General features: G+C 35.5%; 1 protein-coding gene across 1 annotated transcript in view; it reads left to right on the top strand.

Moving 5' to 3' along the window:
* Positions 1–26507, top strand: part of LOC107168537 (uncharacterized) — a 31843-nt gene extending 5336 nt beyond the window's left edge. Inside the window, exons 3-8 of the mRNA XM_015517980.2 lie at positions 17407–18864; positions 21957–22259; positions 22342–22534; positions 22599–22925; positions 23014–23231; positions 23418–26507. Of these exons, the coding sequence (XP_015373466.2) occupies positions 17407–18864; positions 21957–22259; positions 22342–22534; positions 22599–22925; positions 23014–23231; positions 23418–23993 (3075 nt within the window). The 3' untranslated portion in view covers positions 23994–26507. The remainder of the gene's footprint in view (positions 1–17406; positions 18865–21956; positions 22260–22341; positions 22535–22598; positions 22926–23013; positions 23232–23417) is intronic.

Raw genomic sequence — 26507 nt, 5'->3', positions numbered from 1 at the left:
TGATATTCGATAATTGACTATTATATTGTTATTGTACTTGTGCTCGTTTCTGAAACGCCATTGTATAACTAGTTACCTTGAGAGCTAAGACGGTTGAAGAGTAGAGTTGACGCCATGATATAATCTGTGCGTTTATTTATCGAATGATGTGTTGGTGTTGGCCGTTATATTCCGTGTGAAAGTCTAAATCGGAAGACGAATAACAATTTAAATAACGAAATTGTCAATAATATTACTATTATTCCTTTTAAATTGATACCGTCCTACACGAAATTGAAATCCTTAGAAATAAACTCCTCATCAATCACCTACAAGTTTTTCCTATTTACCGTGTGCTTTCTGTATACACGTGTTCCTCTTAGCACACTTTAATGACCCCCCACGATGCTATTATTGCCATATACATTATTAATTTTCTTTCGCCTTTTATTTGGGTTTTAAATTTTAAATCGTTATTATTTGGCAGTATTTCTTAGATTTCTTACCCGTGCACGCCCATTTGGAAACGCCGAACGTATTTCCGAACGGACTATTTAAGGCGAGTGTATAAGTGTGAAAAATCCTTAATAACTTAGGGTTGGAATAAATATATCTATAACCGTACTGGTTTTGTCCAAACAAAACCCTTAAATATAAAAATAATCGTGTTATGAGAATTTGTATGATATTATTGAGACTTTAACAAACACTGACGCGAAATCGTCGTATGGTAATAGGGTGGCAGGAGGTGAGCCTGCGAATGTTAAAGCGCTGGGTTGATATTGTTTTTGGGGTGTCGAAAAAGCTTAGATAATAATGAATACTTTTTCAATTTTAGAACTATATCATGTGATGCATATGTTAGAATAATGTGGTTATAAGTTATAACCGACTAGGCTACGAATATTTTCCAGCGAGGTCAAAGAGTAAACGTAAAGCAATGGCTATTTTAAAAAATATAATTTTTACGAAATACGTGCATTACATAACGATTATTTAGAACAATTGGTTAAGAGCAATATCGCGTATATCATATTACGGTTCCGGTGTTAATCGATTGTTTAAAAAAATATTATGCCTCTACTAGAAAGTTAAGTGGTCTTCGGGAGACAGCGATACTGCACTTAATCTGGAGCGGATGGTTGCCTATGTGGGCGCCAGTCCTCGGAGCACGATCGCCGTGTTAAATGACTTACATTAAGTATTATGAACAATTATAATTCAACAAAAAAAAAATAACTTTTTGAAAAAATCGCTCTGCCTTGTATTATGTACGTGTGCGTATTTGTCATCCCGGCAGCGTTGGTGGTGGTTATTTGTTTGTTTCAAGGGTGTTTAACCCTCTGGATTATTCGTTCGGCGGCGCGGTGGCGATGGTGGTCTCAGCCAAAGGTGAGGAAGTGGCGGGTCGACGCGGTGGTGAGGGAGGTGATGCCAGCGAATCGATACCGATCTCTCATTCTCTCTCTCCTACACCCGTTCAGCGTCACCCCTACCACCACCGTAGCGTGTTGTTCCGCTCATGTAATATCGGTGGCCGGCGCGCGCGGGTGGCCGCCGCTTCCCCCGTACGGCCATACTCCCCGCCACCACCGTGATTTTGACGTACGTATACGCCACCGTCGCGCGCACGCTGTGTCCGCGATGTCGCCGCCAATACCATGGCGCTCACCCTTCACGCTACTCTATACCGCTCTCCTACGACGCGCCACTGCGGCACTTAAAATGTGTGTGGGTGTTTGTTGTAAGTTATACATAATATAACAACATAATATATAGGTATTTAAATCCCTCTAAAATGAGTAAACCTATAATAGTAATCAATTGGCGGAATAATTCGATAACGTTGTTGCGTCGCATCAGTAACGCAAGACTGCGATAACGGTATCTATATACCGTCCGCCGCGACTCGTAGGCCATCATCGCTGAGGTGCGTAAACCTCGGTTTGATAACGTTTAACCAAACTAAAATATCTTAACCGTAAATCGACGCAGTGCAATGAGAAAAAAATTATAGCTAAAGCAATATAGTTAGTCGCGCCGTGCACAGGTGTTCCGCATTATACGTTTGTAGGTCGATATTATTACGCCTTGCGTAAAATGACGTTATCAGTAGACTGTAAACATTTTTAAATTTCAACTTTGTTTTCTCGACCATTTAATACGCATATATATTTATATATAATATATATATTGTATGGGACTTGTATTTATCGATATTTCGAAATGTACTTAGCGGTCGAGGTTTGGTGTCTACAAAAATCGATAAATAAACTGGTACTTGTCTGCTGCTGAGATTTCGATAACCGTGTGAACCACACGATTACAAAGTTCACAAATACTCAGTCTATACACGTCTTGTACTTTTGGCATTGACGTCGACTTCAGATGGATTTTAACGTGTTGTGTATAAAAATATAATCATCGTAGTGAAAATGTTATTTAAGCAATAAGCTTAGGGACTGTTTCGTTTCTTCCCCCTTTTATTTAATAAATTAATCGATTTTTGTTTTGGTATACTATACAGCCGTAAGTAAGCATGGTGTTGTATTTAGTGTGTGCGGCGCGTTAGCATGTGTGTGTGTGTGCAATGTGCATGTTGGAGGACCGGCGGCCGAGGCAAGGGACAGATGGGATCGCGTTCGGTCACCATCGTTTCTCTTAACAGCCGCCGTCGTCGTCACCGACGTATGTCTCCCCTAAAAAGACTGAAAATGTTTCGTCGATTACGACTACTTTCCACTGGTGTTTCGACAACCTATCGGATCTCGTTGGCGTCGAATGCGTGTGTCATACGCATACAGTGAGGGCGTAGAGACACAATACAGTCTGAAAATTATATTTGGTATTATTTCTTGTCTGAAAACATCTTTGACGAGTATTATCATTATTATATTATTCAGATGGTTTCTAAAACACCTTTTGGCATTGTAATACGTATAATTTTTATATGTATATATTTATATGCATATGTTATATGGCCGTGCTTAAGGGGAACGGTCGATTTCCGGTGCACCGGTTACCTCAGCCACATTATATTCACGTTGACATGAAACTATACGCTTAGGTGTTTACTGTATATCGTACATCATATCGCTTATGTCTGCGTCTCCCTCTCTGTGTGTTTTATGGCAATCCGACGTTGTTACGCACTCATCGGTATACCGTGTCTCCTCGCTTAGTGATGTTTGTAGATTTTTTTTTGTGTGTAGACAAGATAATAAAATGTGTGTGTGCTCAAGACCTTGAACTTGTGTTCACCCCAAAACTGTAGCATGCATAATCAAACAGGTATACTGCAGTGTGTCCGGTTATTTTTATTTTGTTCGTTTGTTTTCTTCTAAATATAATATATTCCACCGGCGATGTGTCGTATATGACTATATTATGTTGAAGTTGATGTCATTTGTCATTCGGAGACGCGTTTTCACCGTTGAGTTTAGACAAGTTGATTTGGAGCTATTCGCTAGTTTTTGAATTCGTCAATTCACTCTACCTCCCTTCATGGTTATTAAAATGTGGAGTATTCAAAAACAAACTTTGATACACTTAGAAAATAATAAAAATATTTCAAAGATTCATAGTTTTTCCAATCTTTGTTATAGAATATTTCAGAATATTAGTATTACTCACTATATAAATAAATAAATCAACGTTGAAAATACTAAATAGTAACTATTCGTCTGCCGTGAAGTCTCCAAGAATAGCGCACGTACGGCGATAAACTGATAAATGAGTAAGCTGTATATAATATTATTATTACATATAAATTTCTGTTATCTTATTGAAGGTCGTTATCGATAATCCGGACAAGGTTAAAAGTCGCACGCGCTACAAAAGAGTGTATACAGTTAAAATGTGTACTGTGTCACTATAAGTGCATATAATACAATATTTATTTACGAAGTGATCTTTGATCCGGACGTGAGGAATAAAAATTGAAAAGAAAAACGACTATGGTTTCGATTTGTGTTGTGCCCGTGTAGTAAGTCTAGAGAAGAGAGATGGATCTGTGGTACATGCGGTGATTGTGTTTGATTAATGATAGTCAATATGAACATTAATTTTAAACAATTCGCCAAAGAAGATAAGGGATTTTCGATAAATCATTGATATGTTTGAAAATACTTAGTAGAAGATCGGCCTACAGCTCAGCTGCGTGACACACGCGTACCTCATATTTTGTTCTCAAATTATTTAACAAAATACATACAATAATACGACATTTACGATAAGGCCGACGTTATCGCCCATTTTTTTTTCGAATCTTGATAGTATAATAAATAAATATTATTTATTTGGCCTTTCGTAATGGCATTTCGTATAATTAATAATCCCTATAATGACACCCACTGATAACACTGGCAGATGTGTTATCCAAAACGACTGGTGGTCGATGATGGTCGAGCTGCGTTATCGTATTGAGTCCATACGTCTTGCTCGGTAACGTCATCAGCAGCTGATTGCAGCAATTTAATATGTTGTAACGTGTAGTGGATGGACTTAGTGTGCGACGACAATACTGTATAATGCACTCGAAAACAAATATTTCATCGTTTTTTTTTTTTCTGAAAATTCTATTGATGCCGGTGGTTTTTACCATGACGTGTTTATGTCGCGACTGTCGAAACATACGTCAATGCTCGTATATGTGTATTATGCGTCTAGATGTTTGTTTTAGCGTAAGGCACGTCACATACCTAAATAATTGTCGTCCTTGGAGTAAATGCATTGCGCACTAGTCGTCAAGACTCACGGACAGCTTATAATAACGAATGCGTTTCAATAATAATAATATTCAATACTGTCATATAAATATGTTTCATAGTTTTGATGTTAAATATGTTTCTAAAGCTCATAATCATTAACTTTAACAATCGTTGATCTAGCGCAGCTATGAAACTTTAAAAACTAGTCATCGTCATTTGCCTCCCTAACACTATTTGTCTTCAACCGTATTCGTCGAGCATCGACATAATATTATTACATGATAAAATATATTTTTACAATAATTCATCAGCTTAATATTTTGTGTCTGCGAAAAAATATGGTTCCAATAAAAACATCAAGTATTTTTAAACATTACTACTCCATCCATTTATTATACACTGGCAACCGTGTGACACACACGCGCGAGCGTATTGTGACCCTGGGTCTCAGATCGCGGGCGATCCTTGGAATTTTACCTTCCAATAATACGTCGTTGTCCGAGAGAAGCGCATTAACACACTTATACACACACACACACACACTCGCATTCCTCTTCATTGCGGGTCGTTTATTATTATTATATTATTTTTTCTTCTTTTATTACTCATTCCTTTAATTGGTCTCATCGTGTGCGTTAGTGCGCACCGGACGTTTGAGCAGCCAGAGCTCTTCTTGAAAAAAAATTCATGCTCTTTACATAATAACATACATCGAATATAATATTATATACCATATACGTAATAATAATGATGATGTGATGTTCCGGTGGTGGTGGGTGTCGTAGTGGTCGCGAACAAAAAAAAAAAATCGTCTCGTACGCACGCACGAAATATCATTGTAATAATACGTACGACGGTAGGCACCGTCGTCGCGTCCGGACCACCTGCGCGCGCGATCGGAGAATATTACCGCACCATATTATGGTAGGATATTGTTATTTGTTATATTATTTTCCATGTAATAATATTGTATGATATAATAATATTATCGTGTTCGCATAACAACCAGCATTGTCGTATACGCCGCCTACACGTGCACAATCATTGGGTTCGCCGCCCGCGGTAACACTGTACGAACAGCGCTCGTGCCTCGCCGCAGTGCAGGCACAGTTTTGTTTTTTGGATCGGTATTATAACCTCCGCGCGCGCGTTCGGCTCGTTCCATCACTCTCCTACCGTCCGTCACTCTGCCGCCGCTATTATACATGGGCACCAGATTACACACACACTACTTCTTTGCGTAACCCCTCCACGGCCGCCGTGTCCGCTTCGGTATAGCGCGCGTACAATTTATTTATTATTATTACTATTACTATTATACATAATATATATAATATGTGGCGTGTGTGTACACGATCACATAATATAATATTGTTCCAGTGGTTCTCAACTGTACGGCGCTATTTATAAACTCCCTCACCGTTCCTATTTATTTACAACCCCGAATTTATAACACCCTCTTTCGATGACGACGACGACCTCCGCCGTCGGAAGTTGTATGCGTGGTGGTCAGGTTTTTGTGATTTCTTGTTATAAGACTGTGGCTGGAGTGGCGTTTCGGAAATAAGTACACAATCATTACACTATCGTCTTGTCTTTGTTGGCCGTACTGCGCGCTCGTGTCGTATTGGTAGTAGGTAGGTAGGTAGAGCGACGCGGTGTATAATATTAATAATATAATATGTGTACTTGGGAGTCGATCGCGCCAGCCGATTGCTCGTGATCGTAATAATATGTGCCACAGGATGTGCGCCGATGTTGTTGCCGCCGCACTCCTCCTGTACACGACACGGCTTGTCCACACACACACATACGCTCTCGACTCTGTAGTATATACCGGTGTGGTATGTCTTTTTCGCTGCATCGGTGGCGGTTCGTAGTGGGGAGGGTCAAATTGTGTACCTTCTCACCTCTCTCACTTGTTGGTGTTCATTGGTCAATGTTTTACGGGTCAAACACCTGCTTTTTTCATCCGTCCGTCTCTCTTATGCTCTCCTCTCTCTGCTGCTATTATACTCCCTCGCCGTCGCTTTGTCGTCGTCGTTGTCCTGTATTCTACTCCGTCTCTTAAGCATCGTCACCGGATGAGAATCTCTCTTCACCGCTGCGGTGAACGCCAAGCGGTGGTGGCAGAGGGAGAAGACTGGCGGGGACGGACCACATATTATACGCGGGCGGCGCGCACACTACAAGGCGTGTAGCTTCAATATTATTGTCTCGTCTGACCCGTGCGAGACTGCTCCTGCGGCAAAGCATCCCGCGAGTTATCTGCCCCTTCTCACCTGCTTTGCTACGTAGTCGAAAATTCCACTGGTAATAATGAGATAAATATACATGGTGAATAAAAAAATTGGTTTCGTTATTTTCGTTCGAATTTTTGCACGTATCTTCGTTAGTTACACAAACTTATATTTAAACACAATATATCATTATGTCGTTGCAGATACGGTTGTACTTATTACGACGGTAGCCAGAACGCGAGCATTATTGTGACATAGGCCCGTCTTTGTTGTTCAATTCGGGACACTATGTCATCATTCTTCGTCGGGCTATGTTAATTCCATCGCGCAATCGTCAGCCTCTTTCAGAAGTTTTTTGGAGGTCTCCGTATCTTCATTAGATTTTTATACTTAATTTCATCGAAGGTGATGATGACGAGATCGAAATAGAAAGAAATTTCTAGCTATTTCTAAGCTCATTTCTAGTTTTTACAGTGTGTGTATTGCCGTCGTAGTTGTGGTGTTATTATTACAACAAAATCTGACACACTCGTTCATACGTCTTGTGTTCTCATAAACACGGATTGTTGCCAGCAACCGGCCCCGATCGATAATAATATTATCGTTGGCGTCATTAGTCTTATCGGTTTTTTTTTTCACCAAAATGTGTAGTGATTTATTTTTATAGTGATCCTTGAAAACGGATTCACAAGTGTAGGATGCCCGATGCTTACTTGCCGTCACTGCTGTTATTCCTCCTCCTCTCGACCCATCGGCGGATACCCTCCGTTCTCGGTGTAGTAATCTAATCAGAAACGTAAACGTGACTTCGACAAAGAAAAATGTTGTCACTGTTGTCTTATCAGCTATATATAATATGTATAATATAATCTATACGGTCTGTGTGTGTGTGTTTGTGGAGATTCATAAATTAAATTGTTGGTTTGTTAAATGAGAATAATGTAGACTGAAGGGGAGATTGATGTGAAAGATGTAGACTGAGGTTGTAGTGGTTATCACGTATATTTATACATATGCATTATATAAGATGTGTTTCGATTCATTTTGACCAAACAAATTTTTAATGACCATTGAGTAAAAGAAAACATCTTTAAAAATAATTTCCAACAAATGAGTTACTTAGTAGGCAGGAATGTGGGGTAAAATTATCTTTTTTACGTATAGAAAAAATATGTTCACTGTTGTTATGTCATTTAATTTATTATTATGCCAATATTTAATTTCCAATCAATGAGTATATGTAATAGACTTTTAAAGTCTATTCAATTCAAAATGTAGTTTTGTATTTTATAAAATCTAAATATTTTTTTTCTTTGACATTGATTTATTGATGTTTTCATTTTTAAATCGAATTGATAAAAATAGATTCTATTTAACAAAAATAATTTAATGCTCTGCTGGTGATCAATTGCGTGAAAAGAATATGTATATTTTATTATATATTTCGACGTTATACCTATACCTACAAGGAATTTGTTTTTAGTATGACAGAATTTCAATAATCCGTATAAATAAAATAAACATTTATAGCCATTTAGATATTTTTATAGATATTATTCAAACAGAAATAATTAAAAAATATAGTTACAAGAAACAAAATTGTTTTTATCCTGTCGTGCGTATTCTAAGAATACTTAACAAATCATTATATGCAGATAGGTGGTTTGTAATGTGGTAATATACGCATTTTAAACTCCACTTTTTATTGCATGCTGCACAGCCTGCAATCGTGGACCATGTCATTTTTTTATTCCAATAAAGTTTGGATTGAATGTCTATTTACTAACGTATGAACATTAAATAGATATTTAAGAAATATTAACTAACACTATAAATATATTATAAAATAAAATAAAATAAATTATATTTCTTTAAAATTTAAAATTGGATGTTTTATTAAATTAAAATAATATTTCGGTTATATATTCAAGATTGAACTTTGTCTCGTTTCCGCATCTTAAATCTTCATTAGAATTTATTTTGATTAAAATGATAAATAATTATTTATTACCACCTAATAAATAATAATTTTAATTTTGGAATATTAATTTTAACTGTGTAATAAACCATTTATATTCTCTTATTATGATATTATTATCATAAACTATTTTTTTTTTCATTAATTAAATATATATAATCGTTTTATAGTTTATTGAATTATTTGAACTCTACGAAAGATTAAAATATAATATGTAAAATGCATCTTATGAGGTACACATGCAATTGGGATAGTAGGTACTCTTTATGCATAGTAGCGTCTAGACGAATACATTTAATGCAGCGGTAGGAACATGCAAGTGGATGATAGAGTTTCATTAAAGTAAAAATTATTTTAAATTGAATTGTTTGGTGAGTCTTCATACTTCATATTTTGTTGGGGATGAACTAATTTTTCGTACGGATTGTTTCTAGAATGGCTATCACTATTATTATTATTAACGGTGTCAGGTGTACTATTAACGAATGTATTGCACTTAAACAACAGTTGTTTTCGGAGAAAGCATAACTGAACAGTTGCCCGGAAAAGAGTATGATTTAAAAAATTAATTTTCACGATTTCGTAGGAATATATATAATATGTACTAGTAATTATAATAATTACATTTAACATAACTTCGTTACTCTTTGGCCTTTGTTTGTCAGATACGTTCGTTCATTTTTGTTATATTTTCAACTAATACCTATCATATTTTACTTTGAAATTTGCGTCAATAGAGGTTAGAATCATTTATAGCGATTATTTGAAATGTTTTTTTTAATTATTATAATATAATATCGTAATAATTGAGGTTTTTTTTTCTAACGTTTATCTGTGCGTTTCTGACGATTTCCACGGGGTCGGTGAATCTCGTGTATAATATTATCATGTACACAAATGTATTGGCGCGGCGATAACGGTGTTTCGCGATGATATCGCCGCCGCGGAGTTGTTTAGCCGAACGACCGTTGTAGTACCGATGACGTCGCGGGCGTCGCTGCCGTCATCGTGTGCGTAAAGCAGGCGATCGCGTTAGAAAATACAATAACTATTGCTACCAATATTCGGCTTGGATCGAATTGAAAACGGTTTTTAATTTTATTTTTTCTACTCAATGCTTGCTAGTGGGTCACGTTTAACGCTTCATACGTTTTATATATATAACGATAATAAATTATAATATTAGGGTACGGGACTTCTATTATTCCCATGTTTGTTTTGCATTATCGATAAATAAGCCAGCTAGTAACAAATTTCTTTGATACAATTAATTCAAATCTAGTATTTTATGTTGCGTATTTTTGCTTCTAAGCATTTTTTGTCATCCGTATCCTTTGCACAGTTGCACCGCCTATAGTTTAGGTGTATCGAAATAAATATATGAACCATAATAAAATATGCATCGAAATCTGTCGATTTTCGTTATAATCAAACCGTCCAAGCCGGGTTGAAATACGTACGAAGGTAGATGACTAAATTATACGATGCCTAAAATTATACTCCATAACCTGCAACTCAAGTAACGGCTGTCGTACGGTTAAACAACAAAATATGACGGAGATGGTCGGTCGGTTTTTTGAAATGTTTTTCTTCTACCATGTCGGTATGAGGTTTTACCTTGTAAAATAAAATAATAGTATAATATTATATTAGGTACCCTCTTCGGACTTTGGTGGTGAAGAGGTTGTACTATATAATATCTGCGCGTGCGCGTGTGTATGTGCATTGTGCATTCCCTCTGTCGTCGTTATAATATATTATGCGTACGCGAGCGCGCGTATGTGTGTGTGTGAGTTATTATTATTATTATATATTATGGCGTGCGTACTGTACCTATAGTAGTCTTGTGTGCGTGCGCGCGCGGCGCTCTCTCCGTATATAAAATACGCCGACGGGAAGGGGACCGTCGCCGACCACGGTATACAGAGCGATCGTGAGCGAGACAACCCGTTTCATCGTCGGCAGCATTCTGTGTGCACACTTATTATCCTCGTTAATAGGTGGGGGTCAAAGGGTGCCAATATTGAATATCCGCAGCTGCAGCTCATTCTCTGCCACACATCCCCTTCAATATAATGCAATAAAGCAGTGTTCATTTTTATTGTTATTCGTCACCACCGTCGTTTTCTGTCTGTCCGTCTGGCTGGGTGTGCAGTGTGCACTGTGCATTCAACAAGCCCCCGTAATAATAATAATATGAAATTTCTAGAAGAAGGAATAATAATAATATATTTATAATAATATTATAATAATTGTTCATTTAGTTAACAAATATTGACAAGACAGGTGCTCCCAGTCGATGATAATTTTTTTGTTTTTCTCGGACGCAATAGACACTATAAAAGATAAATTCCGTTATCCCCAGCCGTAGTGTAGCGTTTCGCCAAATTTCAATTAGAAATAATTTAATAATATCATATTATAGATATTACGGCTTACAATATAATATGTACACAAGTGTGCGCGCATTATATAAATTACTATGGATTTAAAAATGAAACGAAATTACGTTGCGCGCTGCGGCCGAAGTTGCGACACATTCATAATATTATACACGAAACTGTGTGACGATTGTGGCACGCGGGGATGGTGGGGAAGTGTCGCAATTGTGTTCAAACAGTCCGAGGTTAAAAGACAATAACTGAACGGTGTTTGGAAGAGAAAATAACGAATTTTGTAATTTTACATACGATTTTCGTTTAAATATTAACAATATATGTTATATACTACTTAAATGGGTATATGATTCGAAATGTTGACGTTGGTGGTGATGCGTCGACGCAGAATGTTATAAAAAATATTGCGTCTGACTTTTGAACGAAAACAAATATTACATTGTCATACATATGCTTATTTTTAAATTTTTTTCAATTGACCGTGTAAGGTATATGGTAGGTGGTAGCTGTTTTAAGTACCCGTTTGAGAGATACAATTATTGTGTTAACCTTTGTACTTGTCTGTATAATATATTATATAATATATTTTCGAGCGTGCTCTCCCTCCCTGTTGAACGCGAAAAGCCACTCGGTGGTGCGGTGACGGCTCCTCTCAATGATACCTACTTTACTAGTATAGTAGTGCACTTACCATCCCCGTTCTCGTCATCCCCACAAATATAGTATTTTCAAGCGATATCGTTTAATCGTAAATTTCACTCACGCAATGCCACAATAGTTGAGGATTTATTTTCGTACACGAAAACTGTAGATTTCTGTAAAAAGTGTATCTTATGCATGTATTGAGTTTTGACAGTACTCTAGTGTTACTATTTAAGGAACGGATTATCTGTCGTAACTCAATTATTATTAATTATTATATAGTAGGTAGGTACGTATTAGCATAGAAAACAACATGCGCGGGAGTATGAAATAATTATTTTAAAACGTATATAGAAACATTAAGAATGTTTAGAGGATTAAAAGTAGCCTCGATAAATCCCCTTTAGCTCTTAAGATTTAAATTGCGGTCTGATAAGCATGGTTTTCTATAAGTATCAACTTCTTTAATGTAATCGATATTAAATGCAAATTATGTTGGAAACTTTATCGATATATAATGTTCAGTTGTAGTTTTAAATAATAAACTGGCATTAATTCTCATTTTTCCTCAATTGTATAGATAGTAACGAACGAAGCTTTTTTTTATAAACAATTATGCATCATTATATAAACAGCCTACGAAAATATAATCCTGCGAAAATGGCAAAACGCTAATAATAATTGCTGACCAATATGATAGTAAATACCTATTGAATATCTGTATGGCTATATTATATTTCTAATACTAAGTTTCCTATCGTGTTTATTAATTATTTTAATATTATTATTTGGAGTTAAATCTTATAAGGTTTTCCATAGCTGTAGTTGTAGGTAGTCAATAATTATTACTTAGTATTAAATATTATTAATTTGTATCATCCTTGATTCTTGAATGATATGGTAGGATGTAAATAATGTACTTCATTACGGTATTATTCGTTTAATCGTATTAGATTTTAACGACCAGAAACAAGTTAACGGTATAATATTATGTATGTACCTACTAAGAAATTTATATCGCCTCGTACGCGCATTGAGCATATTGCGCAGATACCTTTCTCCTGTATGTTATCTTAATCCTATTTCTATTTATCGCTGATGTTTGCTGCTGCTGCCTCCGTTACCGTTGTAGGTTAATTTTTTTCAGTTTAAACTACCTAGTTGAATATTATCATCCATTTCCTAGGAGTCCTAGTTACTTGATTCTAATATATTGTATATTTTTTTTTTTAATCACATTTTATCAAATATTTCAATTAAATAATAATTTAAAGGTTTATATTTTTGATTTTAAAAATACATTTTTCAAATATTTATTAAATAAAACTTAGGTACCTAAATTATTGGCCAATTAAAATTGTTTCATTTTGGAGACTTTTTAATGTCTTTCCTTATAGTATAAATTATCTTAGTAACAATATTATATATTGAGAAAAAAAATGTAATAACAACTACTTTTAGTAAGTTATATTATAAATAAAAAAGTCAAAACTAATCAACAATTTCGTTATTACATTGTTCTATTGATTTCTGTATACCCACCAATTCAATTAGCATTTGACAGACATCTATTTTTTTATTTCATATTTGGTTTTGGTATTTGTAAAGTACACATGTTTCTAATTGCACACAACTGGTTAATACTCATTGAAAAGCAAAATATATACCGAGAACAGAGGTGATCAAATAAAATGGTCGCTTTTACTAAAATTTCTTTATTATTGTTTATTAATAATTATGTAGTATTGTGTGAATATCGAAATTTTTTGATGAATATCAGAATATTTCAATATTCCCTGCGTGTTAATGTTTCGATCTATATTAGATATTATAGTAGGTAATATTTTCGTGTGGTGTACTGGTGTACGTAGTTCAAAGAAACTTGAATAAGCATTTATTCGATGAACGACGTTCTATGGCAAAACTAATTTTTCCACCGAAACCATTTTCTTCAGATTCTTTTCTTTTTACCCTTTTTTCAATTTGTTCATTACATTTTATTTAAGTTTTTTTTATATTGTAATAATGGTCAATTAATTTCAAATACTGTCAGGAACAGCACTTGCCAAGACCTAACTTATATTACTTGAATAGAAAGAAAGAAGTTTCATCGTATATGCAATTAAAAAAATATGACAATTCTAAAGAATATCCATTTATAACCAAATGGCTCATTATATAACATCATCATACTATGCGTTGAGTGAATATATTTTTTATTAACGTTCACTTATGGAATAGACTTTAGTTATGGTGTTTTAAAATGATATATAGTCTGCGGGTAACATTATATTAACTATAACTAGTCGCTCACCATGCATGAATATGTATGTTAATTGATTTGTTACATTTTGTCAATAGATTAAATGTTATATTTGTATTGATCTATATATATATGCATTTACTACTTACGTAATCAATTTTTTTCTTCCTTTGATAGAAGTTTAGTTTAATACTTTGATAATTTAATAGATATTTTGATCTTTATAGAGCTTTTTTCTTACAATTAGTAATTTATTTTTATATATTTTTTTGTTTAAAATATTTCAATTACTTCTACTTATCGCATCATTTGGATGACGTACATGTGTGATTTGTAATCTCAACTCTTCTGGTGTAGGTGGGTGCTATAAACATAATTCCATAAATTAATGTACATTGTGTGTGAAGCTGCTATGTATATTGAATAAGATATAGTCCATCAAGTATTGGAATCGAAAAATTGGCCAACGGTGATAATATTTACAATTATGAACGACAGAAAAATATCCTGCTGCAGGTGCGCGTAGTATAAAAACTGACAAAATCGTTAAGAACCTGTTTTCCAACTAAAAACGTCAAATTTCTCTGATATTTGTTTTTCGTCATTCGTTTTTTCCCTACTCCCTCTTAGCGTCGATTGATTTCGACTAATTATCGCATTTTTTTTTAACGTTTCACGGTCGCGCGAAAGTAAACCGATGGCTAGTGCGCCAGCGTGTCCTCTCCCTGACGCAATCTCTCTTGCCCTTAGCCCTTCGCCGCCGTTGAATAAGTGGCGGCAGCGTCAATATGCGTAATTGGACGGCGCGCCGTGTAGGCAACAGTTATGGTTGGTCCGGCGGCGGGGTGGTTGTCTCGGCAGCGATATGTGGCGTCGCGTGTTGGTAGGGGGGTAGTGGCGGTGGTTATAGGAGACGTCGACACACGGCCAATGCGCACAAGACGCTTGCGCTGTCCCGCGAGAAACGACGACGACGCCGGACGGACCACATGACGCCACACGTGTGGTGCCGCGTGTATAAACTGCAAAGCTCTAGTCGTTTTTTTATTAAGTTTTAATAGATTTTCTGCGAAAACATGTTTGGAAAATAGTATAGGGAAATTCATGAGTACACCAACAAAAAGGCGTCACCGTCGTGTAATGGTGTGTTGTATAATATGATAATATATTTTTGGTATACGATGCGATATTGATCCCTCGAGACCGGACAAAATATTAATAAATCGTGTGATACATCAATCGTTTTTTGGCCTGATTATCTATGTAAGATCTTTTCAATAGCTAACGGAGTAGGAATATATGGTGGAGACTCAATTATTACGTTTACAGCAGACGAAAAATAATATTCGTTGTAGCAAAATATTATATACGTGAACAGGATTTCGTCCTGTCAGGCCTATGTATATATATATATATATATATATATATGCACACGCGCGGTCGCTCGCAGGGTGAGTGGGGTTGGACGAACAGACGGACGACGGCGACGACGCCACCGCCGCCGTATATACATAAAGACGGAAAACTCCGCCGCCTCCGTCGACCGGTATTGATTAACCCTCTGCCCGGCGTTACTATATATATAGTACATGATATAGTGAATGTGTGTATATACAATATACGTATAATATATATTTATATATTATATATTATATTATATACACTATAAAATATATGGTTGTGTGTGTGTGTGGCGCGCGTCATTCGCGACGATTATTACACATGCTTAAAACGTGTATTTATAATAACATCGTCTTATGAAATATCCACGCTAAAAATAAAAAAACGAACCTTCCAGCGGGGTAACGGTCATACTTGGCGTGTATGTGTGTCCGAGTAAATATGCCAATTCTTACCGTATATGACCTACTTTGTTTTCGATAAAATATATATTATATATTACATGCAATTGTGTGTGAGAGAAAAATACTTAATCTGAATTATCGGGTATACTTTTAACCATTGATTATCTACATTAGTATTCATATAGACAATGCTATAATTGACATGACTGGCGGTACCGCGGTTCGTTTGGCGCTGAAAAATGTTTGCGTGCAAAAAAGTTCTCACCAAAATTATGATCGATATATTAAGTCACACTCCGTTTAATCCACAATAGAAAATTATAGTATAATAATACATATACGTTATTTAAATATTAAAATACGCTTAAATTATTTTTTATCCCAAAATGTTAGTAATTTCTATATCAAATAAAAGCAAAATTAAAGATTTTCTTCGTTTTATCAGGATTTTTCGTGGTTTGTTATTTTCGTTCAGAGATAATATGAAGGCAACTATAAGCAATTGGCACTAGAAAAAAAATAGTGTGTAAGCGGCCACCGCCACCACCACTGCTGCCTCACTGTTCTCGGTGCAGGTTGATGACCGTTTAACAGCTCTGGTGCTACCGGTATGCTATTAGTATAATTATAAGACAATCGTCCTCCGGTGTGTTTGCCTAGTAACTCAATATTGTCTATCTAAACATAGTTTATGAGTGGTTAAACGAGTGATGCGGGAAAAAATGTAACATTTAATCAAGAATAATATTTGTCTTAAAACATAAGCCAAATGTTATGTCTGCTGGTATACCTAACTGTTGTCTACGATAGTGGCCATTTGCCACACCGGCGCGGCGTTTCGACATTCAATTGAAATACATCTTGTATACGATTGCGCGGGAACGGTGTATTAGGCTAGTGACAAAAAGTAGGCCAACATTCTTTGACGTTTTGCATAATTCCTCAATCCTCAATCATGAATTAAATCTCACTCTTCGTCCACAATATAAATATATAAATTTACATATACAAATCTTGACGACAAAAACATTGATGAATTTAATTACGGGGTTAAGGTTTTGTATATTATACGCATATGCATATGTAATTACAACATTCGTATAGAAAACGATACGTCGTCGTCTTCACTCCCCCGATGACGACCACTGCGCTCGACACGGTGAAAGTAGTGTATTGCGCTATACCTAATATTATAATAGAATAATAGTAGTATATGTCCTTTGTGTCACGTTCCGGAACTGCCAAATAGCAAGAAAAAACTTTCGAACTTTTATCATCGTACAGTATTTTTCCTGAACAATACGTGCACGCGTACACACACACACACAAATTATATGTGTTAGGTATATGAGCTATAATCGGTTTTTAAATTAATTATTTTTTCTATTTTGCAGAAATTTGGCACGAAGAGACCGTCCAGTGAAGATATGGATGGGTCCGACGGTGTATACCATGATGGTATGCCAGCGCCTCCGAAGTGCGTACCCATTCCGCCATGTGGTAACAATGGAGTGGGTGGCGGTCCTCAGCAGCAACAACAACAACAGCAGCAGCAACAATCTCCCCATGCCAAAAATGACGCGAGTAACAATGCTAAGTTCAGCGTGAAAATCGTGCAGGAACTTGAGTTTAGCACCAGCGAACACCAGCATAATGCTCAGATCTCCACCAATTTGACACTGACGTCGGTCAACACATCAGTGCAGAGCGACGTTACAACGAAACAATCGGCAGGTGGGGGCCCCAGTGCGGGTGGAAATACAGTGCCAACCGCGTCCGGTGGCGGGGGGATTCCACCTGGTAGTGCAGCGGGGGCGGCTGGCCCACCGAATGACCACACGATGCACGAGTGCAAGCAAGAGCAACCGGACCTGATGGACTTCCCTGGCGACGGTGACCTAAACGACCTGTCGTTCATCAATAATGACACCAATGAACCCATATTGGCCGTCGATACGGATACGCTGACTGAGATCATATCAGATCTTAACAGCGAGGGCATCACACCGGCCGACTTCAACCAGGTGGACCTGTGCGACAAACGGCCTATAAAGACAGAACCCGATGCCAGGTGTACGCCACCGGTTAAGTCGCCGTATGACCAACACCACCAGCAGCAGCAACAGGTACACCAACAGCAACAACACCAACAACACCAGCAGCAGCAACAGCGAGGTGGGGGCGGTGGCAACAATAATTATTCAAATTGCGTAGCCGCCGAGACGCTAAAACAGTTGGCTGAACAGCACAATAACCAGCAGCAGAGGCCAGATAAGTGCGGTTATGATTTCCCTTACCAATCACCCGGTTCCGTGCCTGACTTTATACATTCGCCTAGCACTCCTGTGGGCACTCCTAACCCGAATGGTTACAGCATGATGTCACCCGTTAATTCCATGTATCATCAGCAGCAACAACAGCAGGAAAAGCAACAGCAGGAGAACAACAATTATTATCATCCCCAAGAACCACCTAAGCCGAGGATGAAGCAACAACAGCAGCAACAACCGCAACAGCAGCAGCAACAACAACAACAGCAACAGCAACAGCAACAACCGACGGCTGTGACGCAGCGGCAACAGAAACAACAGTTGCCACCGCCGCCCACGTCCCAACAGCAGCAACAGCAACCCCTCCAATCGCCACAGTCCCGGTACAACCAGTATAATGGTCACGGAAGTCCTCAGTATCCTGTGTCGGTGGCACGCAGGATAACGCCGTCCCCGGGCGCAGCTTCGGCAGGCGTCCTGTCGCCGCAGCAACCTAACGCCGCCAGCCCTGACGTGGTAACCAGCTCGTTCCAAATGGCCCAGTCTCAACAAGTTCACATCAGTCAACAAGGCCAACAACAGGTAACAAAACGGTCTTCTGAATGATGTATAATTAATTCACTCATGTGATGTGTCCTTTCTGTCTTACTAATAAACAACATGCAATATTTGTATTCTGAAATTTCAATTTCGCTTTATAGGGTTTAATAACGGAGCGATTAACAAAATTGTAATGTAAGAACATTATCCGTATTTTCTCGTGAAATTTTCACGAATTTTTAATTTTTATATGAATTATGAGAATTTTTAAATTGTAATAAATATCCATGACTCACTTAAACATTAAAACATAAAAATCGATGAGAAAGTGTTAAGAACACTCAAATCATTTAAATTTGATAATAAGTTAATTTTTCTATGCTAAAAATGTTTACACAATATTTAATCTTGTTGATGATTGATCACAACACTTGTGTGCGTCCTCTTAACCATTTTCAACGATATTTCCTTAATATATATATATTATACTATTCGTCGAAGTTATTATATTTCGATTGCTAACTCATCAGCCTTTGGACCATGTCTATCAATTTTTCGTAAATAAAATCCTACGACCGTCTGTAAATACTCTTTAACGCCGTCTAGATTTAGTACAGTATAACAAGTGGTGTAGACTATGGTAATATTATATTTCTGTCCACTACGAAAACGATTAGATCATATTTTGTCGTTGTCGTATAATTCTATTAGGTAAACTTTTCGTTCGAGATGTGGTCCATGTGTACATTATATAATAATATTATTGTTTTGTTCGTGTACGGTGTGTTGTGCTGTGTTATCCACTCGAAAGTCATTATTATCGATATAACATCGCGGAGGTTTGAGTGGGCGAAACGCTGTGTGTATCCGTCGTATACCTTTTTAATCCACACGCGTTTCTCTCGTTTTGCCTCTCTCCCACATCCTCTACCACCGTACACTGTACACTCATCTCACTCCTCAGCTGACCATATATTCCATAATATCCAAAGTTTATTGGCGTACGCGTGTGTTGTGTATGCCGGGCATACGAGGTAATGTTGAGTACGACGGATCATACGATGTTATTTGTGTGTACGCTATGTGGTGTATTATTTTTTCTTCTAGTCCACTTCCTGTGTTGGCTTTCTCCTCTCAGATGAAGTAACAGCAGTTATCCAACGTGCGAGAGAGAAAAAATAGTTCACGTTTCAGCCGTGCTAATGTCTAATATCGCTTCGCTGTCGCCGTCATCGTGACTTCGACACCATTGACAGTAGGAGAACGTAATTCGACGGGAGGGGGTACTCGGCTATACGGTATTTCGTTTTCTCTCTCTCCCGTCGTACCTCGCATTGTATAGTCCTATAGTTCGATGAGGATTATTATTATTAGCTTAATTATTTTGGCCTAAATAGTTTGGACGTTAAAAAAATGAATATTACTGTAGAAAAAACCTCTGGCCCAACGGCCGCCGTGTCGCCTACGCGTGTGTGCATTTGCCATTTTAAGCCTATCAAAACCCAGTATAACACGCGTATTTACTACGTACAGGACAAGACTAGCGCGGGGGTCATGCCTGTGTTCATAATGGTTTTTTAATTAAATCCAAGTGTCATCCGAGTGGTGGCGGATGGTGTGTGTTGGCAACAGTGTAATATTTGTAACGCGCGCGGTGTATACACGCGCGGGTACCGTCACCACCACCACCACCACCACTACCACCACCTCTACCTCCACAACCGTCTATGGCTTATTATGCAAGACAATGTCGACTTCCTGCATTTATTTATTATAATAACGCGGCTACCATTTGCTATTGCGTTCAGGAAAAAAATTATACACGCGATTAAAAAAATAATTTTATAAAACTGTCGGTCGAAAATCGTCGTTCTACCTAACACCAACACCACTCATTCGTTGACATAAATTAATAGCGACATTCAAGGATAATTATCCGGCGGAGTATCAAAACCTATACCGATGCTTATTTTTTTTCCATCTTTTATTTATTCCCACAGGTGTGCAATACAAAAAAATAATTTTCTATTCTTGTCCTTGATGTGGTGTGGCGATCGGTGCCATTAAAAAAACGCGCGCGTGTTTTGGATCGAAAACGCATTTTATTGAGGAACCTGATAGTGGCGTTCGTCGTCGTTCGCTCTCATTTCCCGCCTCGCCGTTATTCCATTATTGTTACTATTACCCGCGTTTACGTTAAAACAAACCGGAAACATTTTTTTTGAGTTTTTATCCTTATAAAACATACAATATTATATTGTATCTCGCCCTAAGGATAAAAACTCAAAAAAAATGTTTCCGGTTTGTTTTAACGTAAACGCGGGTAATAGTAACAATAATGGAATAACGGCGATTATTGCAATTTGCAGTATTCGGTCGTTGTGTATCATAATAGTAATAATTTTATAATATATTATTATTATGTTTTATTATGTTTTATTGTATTTTCTTTTTTCGAACTTCTAGGTTAACATTACGCATATTATATTATATTGTTTTTATCGAGTAATAAATAATAATCACTGAAACAAATAACAATATTGTTTCAGTAATATCGCTTACGTACTTGGTACGTGGCGTAATTTAGAACGTTGTTATTATTATTCTTCCTTTTATATTTTTTAATAACGCACCACATAGCATACGATTAGTTTAAAATGAAAACTAATTATAAGAGGACCATTAAACCTCGCCCCATTCAATTATTTACGGATGATTGGTAAACTTCTATTAGGTAAATCGAAACGTTTGACACTGTTTTCCTTGTGTGTTTCAACAGGACATTGTTGCAGTTCAAAACTATTAATTCATAAAATTTGAATTAATGTTGACTTTTGACATATTGTAGATTTTTTTAAGCTGTTCAATGAAATTGTGATAGTGTGGCTATTGCTTGTATCTTGGTTTTCGTTTAAAAGTTATCATTTTTGATAATATGTTCAATATGTTCGTCAAGACGCATTAAAACAACATTCTGTGATGTATGTTTAAATTTAATTTTAATTTTACATTCCAAATGTCCGTGTATAATAAAAATTGCATTAATGATTTTAGTTATTAATTTATTATTATAACATATGATTTAACTGTGCCATGATATCATTTTTGAGACACTAATCATGTTATTTTTGTAGACTTTTGGTCAAGGACAGGCCATCCAAGACAGACTTATGACCAGTGCTTCAGTCGCTTCGACAACAGCACCAAATTGTGGTGCATCCATGCAGCAATATTATAATTCCAATTGCGGAGACAATGGGCAACAGTCCTATATGCATATGACCCAGTCGCAAAGTATGACATTCTCACAACAGCGTGCTAGACTGCTCAGTGCAGGAGCCAGTCCAACCAATATTCGACCACCAACTAATGTACAGCAGCCCAATATAAATAATGAGCATCACAGTATGTTACCTCAGCACATGAATAGGACACCTGTATGTATACATTGATTATTTTTATAAATTACTATTGTTCAAACATTACTTGTATTTAATTTACATTCTTGTATGCATTTAGAACCAGATGAATATGATGGGTCCTGGTGGATGTCGACCACCTCCTCCTGAATACAAACTAAATGTTGCCCAAAATATGGGTATGTGCCAAACCCAGTTTCCTGCACAAGGATACATGCCATCAGCTCGGCAGTCTTTACCACAAGGTGCCCAATCTAGGCGACCTATACAACAACAACCTATTCCACCTTCGGGTAAGAAAACACTTTGTTTTTTAAAAATTATTTGAATATAAATTAATATTCATTTTCATTTTAGGGCCTATGCTACGATCACAAATGGCTAATACTGGTGGTGGTAGTCAAATGGCTGGTGGCTATGATCGTAATATGTCATCAGTTCAAAGAAATATGATGTATCCAGGCTCAGGGAATCTTCAACGACCACCAAATGTCACGCCGAGTTCAGAAGCATTTAACAGTGATTGGCAACAACTGTTAGCTGCAAGACAACAACAACAACATCAACAACAGCAGCAACACCAACATCAACAACAGCAGCACCAACAACAACCACATCAACAACAACCACAACCTCACCAGCACCAACAACATCAATTTAGACCCACAGTTTCCCAAGCTTCAAGTAATTACTAATATATTATTTTTGTCGTTACTTGTCTATAATACTATTTTTATTATTTGTCTTTTCTAATACTCATATTTTTTTGTAGTTGGCAATTTAAATCAAGCTGGAAACACTCCAGTAAACAATATTGGTGCAGGTTATGGTGGTGCTAATCCGAATATTAACACTTGCCAAACAGGACAAAACAATATTCACTTGATGGCTGGGCAAATGCAGCACATGTCTGCTAGAATGGGTAATGGGCAGCAAACTATGGCCCAGCAACAACATGCCAATATTAGTATGCAGTCACAAAATAATCAAGTAATTAATGTTAAAATATATCTATCCACTCCTAAAAAAAAAAAAAAAACAATTATAATAAATAAATAAAACTTTATCTTTATGTATAAAAACATTAAAACCGGTAACAAAATTCAAAACTTTTACCCATAAAGATAACAATATAATCTTGATTAAAATGAATGATAATTTTAACCATATTTTCAGATGTCAGTAAATCTTCAGATGTCCCAAGCAATGAATGTTAAAATGGGTGGAGGAGGCCAGAGTCGTATGACTACTAATGCACAGATGGTTCCTCAGCAACCACAACAACAACAACAACAACAACAACAACCACCTCAGCATCCATCACATCCACAACACCCACAACATTCTCAACATCCACAACATCATCATCAACAACAACAACAACCTCAACCTCAGCAGCACCCGTCCATGATGCGAGCACAGCAACAACAGTCATTCACCCTACAGCAACAACAGCAAGCAACAATGAATACTGGAAATCCATATCAGCGTAACATGGGTTCTGGTTATGGAGCAAACCCACATCAGCAGCAGTACCAGCAGACAAGCACAACAATGCAACCTGCACCTGTTGCAAATCCAACAACTATGCTAAATACCAACAATGGATTATCGTCCCGTAACTCATTTAGTCCAAGTGATTTCAATTTTGATTTCCTCGATCAGCCACTCGCTAATGATAGTAAGAATGGTTTTAATAACAAGCAACAGACATTTGGTGATTTTAACTTTGATTTCCTTGATGCTCATTAAGCATTCTATAGTACTGCATTAAACATTGACGCCTTGACCTAGATCGATATTTAATGCCTGTGATATTTACTATAAACTTGATCACATTGTTATGAAAGTTGCTCTATGGCCAGTGTAGCTTAAATCAAAATTGTCCGTCTTAAAAATGTTTTAAGTTTATTGTTAATAAGTAAAATTTAATTCTTAAATATAATTTTTTTAAAGTATCAATAATAATTTTATTTATGGTTGAACAGTCATATATTTGATAACTAATACAAAATATGTAGTCCCAGTACTGAGGCAAAGCTACAGAGGCTGTATGAAATAACTACTATTAACCTAATTTGAAAGATATATTATTTAAATTGTACTTTATAACTATTTAGAAAGGTAAATGTCAAATATGGCATTTTGTTCCTACTTCTCTTTTTCTTTCCCACTCTGTTTCTACTGTACAACTTGCATACAATAAACTATTGTTACCACTCAATGAGTTAAAGTATTGATTGATAGGATGTCAACAATACATTAATAATTGTCGTCTGTATTTTCCTTTACCTGGTACAATATTGTAATAAAAGTAATTGTAAAGTGTGTTTTGAAAGAGGTACCGAGTAGTAATTATTCAATTACCTTACACATTAAACAGGTTGTCATCTTATTTGTGAACATGTCACCAAAATAATTAACCCAAGTTACCAAGTGATGGTCAGCAAATGAAAATACTTAACTATGTGAAATGATATTGAAAATTTAAAAAAAAGAAAACAAATACCCATGGGGGAACAACCTCGTTTGATCTCAACTAGTTATTCTTGCATACGTTTCCAAAGCGAGTGGCTCCCTGATGATTTTCTTCTTATTTGTTATATTGTTTTATTTTTGTTTTTGTTGCCATAACAGCAATTTTACCATACAAGCTACAAGTTTGTTTAAGGTTTCAGTAAGGAACCACCTGTGATGGTTTTCTAATGATTATGTATTAATAAAAAAAGCAAATATAATAATTACTTAAGGTTTTTTTTTTTTTTTAATGTGCCCAAAAAAATTAAATAATTTATTTATTGTAAATAATAATATGCTTTTGAACAAATAATAATAATCATTATTATATATAAATATATTATATACATTTAGAATTGTTTAAATTATAACCAGTTTGGTCTGTAAAATTATTATTACTATTATTATTATTATTATTATTATTATTATTATTATTATTGTGTTGTTGACATAAAAAAAAAAAAATAAAAAAAAAATATATAATTTATGTATGTATGCACGTATAATATATTATTCAAACTATTTTCTGTTGTATTATTAGTAATTTGTAGTTGCCGATGATATTCTAAAATACCAAGACTGAATGTTAAACCCAGTGGCTAAACACACTAAAAACATTTTTCATTCTTAATTTCATAATAAATAATAATCATAAAAATTATTACAATATAAGTAAAAAAAAATTTTTTTCTGTGTGCTTTGCCACTAGTATTCAGCCTGATCATGATTTTTTTCTTGTAAAAATTTTCAAAACAATTTTTAATACCAATCCAAATGCAATAATGATTATGTCCGTGTGTGTTTGACAGGTAGTTTCATAATATTGTTTTCAATTATTATTCGGTGCCCAATTTTTTATTTTTATACAACAAAATGAAGAATATTTTTTAAATGTGTGTAATACCTACCAAGCAAAAAAAAATATTTACCATAAATTTGTTATGTAAAGTGTTTTTTTGGTTTTAAATGAAACCTAAGAGAATAATAATTTTTTTTATATATAAATATATAATATTGTTGAGTCAATTAGTCTGTAGTACCGTGACAATTATGAACACCAATTTGTTTTTTTATTTTTTACATTGTATGACTTATATTAATTTTAATTATAATTATTAATTTGTTTTCGTCTTGTGTCGCTTACCACAGTTTATTTTTATTGTATGAACATAAAACTAAAATCTTGTTCTAGATGTATAAAAAAAAAAAATAATAATACCACTGACAATCATTATTATTTTTTCTTTTTATATTATAATTAAAAAATGTATTACTTTCAACATTTTTCACTCTTTAATTTTTGTTCAATTTTCTTTTATGTTATTTTTTTTCTGGTGCGCTTTTCTTGATAATTATAAACTAAATAAAAAAATATTGATATTATATAGTAAATTAAATATAAATAATTACATACATTATATACATATACATATATATATATATGTGTGTGTGTGTGTGTGTGTAGCCTATCAATTATGCTGTTATATAGAGAGTTAAGGTTTAATAATATTTATATATCACTATTATTATACATTTATACCCGACTTAAATTATAAGTTTAAATTATATTTAAAAAACAAGATTTCAATTGTGCTAAATACACAGGAAATCAATTATGATTATATTATTACTTTGTACAAAAATTAAGAAAAAACAAAACAAAGATTATTGGTTTTATGATTAAAGATGAATGAACCGAGTTAGTTACAATTGTAGAACAAAATATAATATATGAACATTTTATATTAA

The sequence above is a fragment of the Diuraphis noxia genome, unplaced genomic scaffold, assembly GCF_037042655.1.
Source record: "Diuraphis noxia isolate RWA-SAM2 unplaced genomic scaffold, SU_Dnox_SAM2 contig0004, whole genome shotgun sequence".
Taxonomy (NCBI): Eukaryota; Metazoa; Arthropoda; class Insecta; order Hemiptera; family Aphididae; genus Diuraphis; species Diuraphis noxia.
The sequence above is the reverse complement of the archived record's forward strand: the minus strand, read 5'-3'. Positions and strand labels throughout refer to the sequence as shown.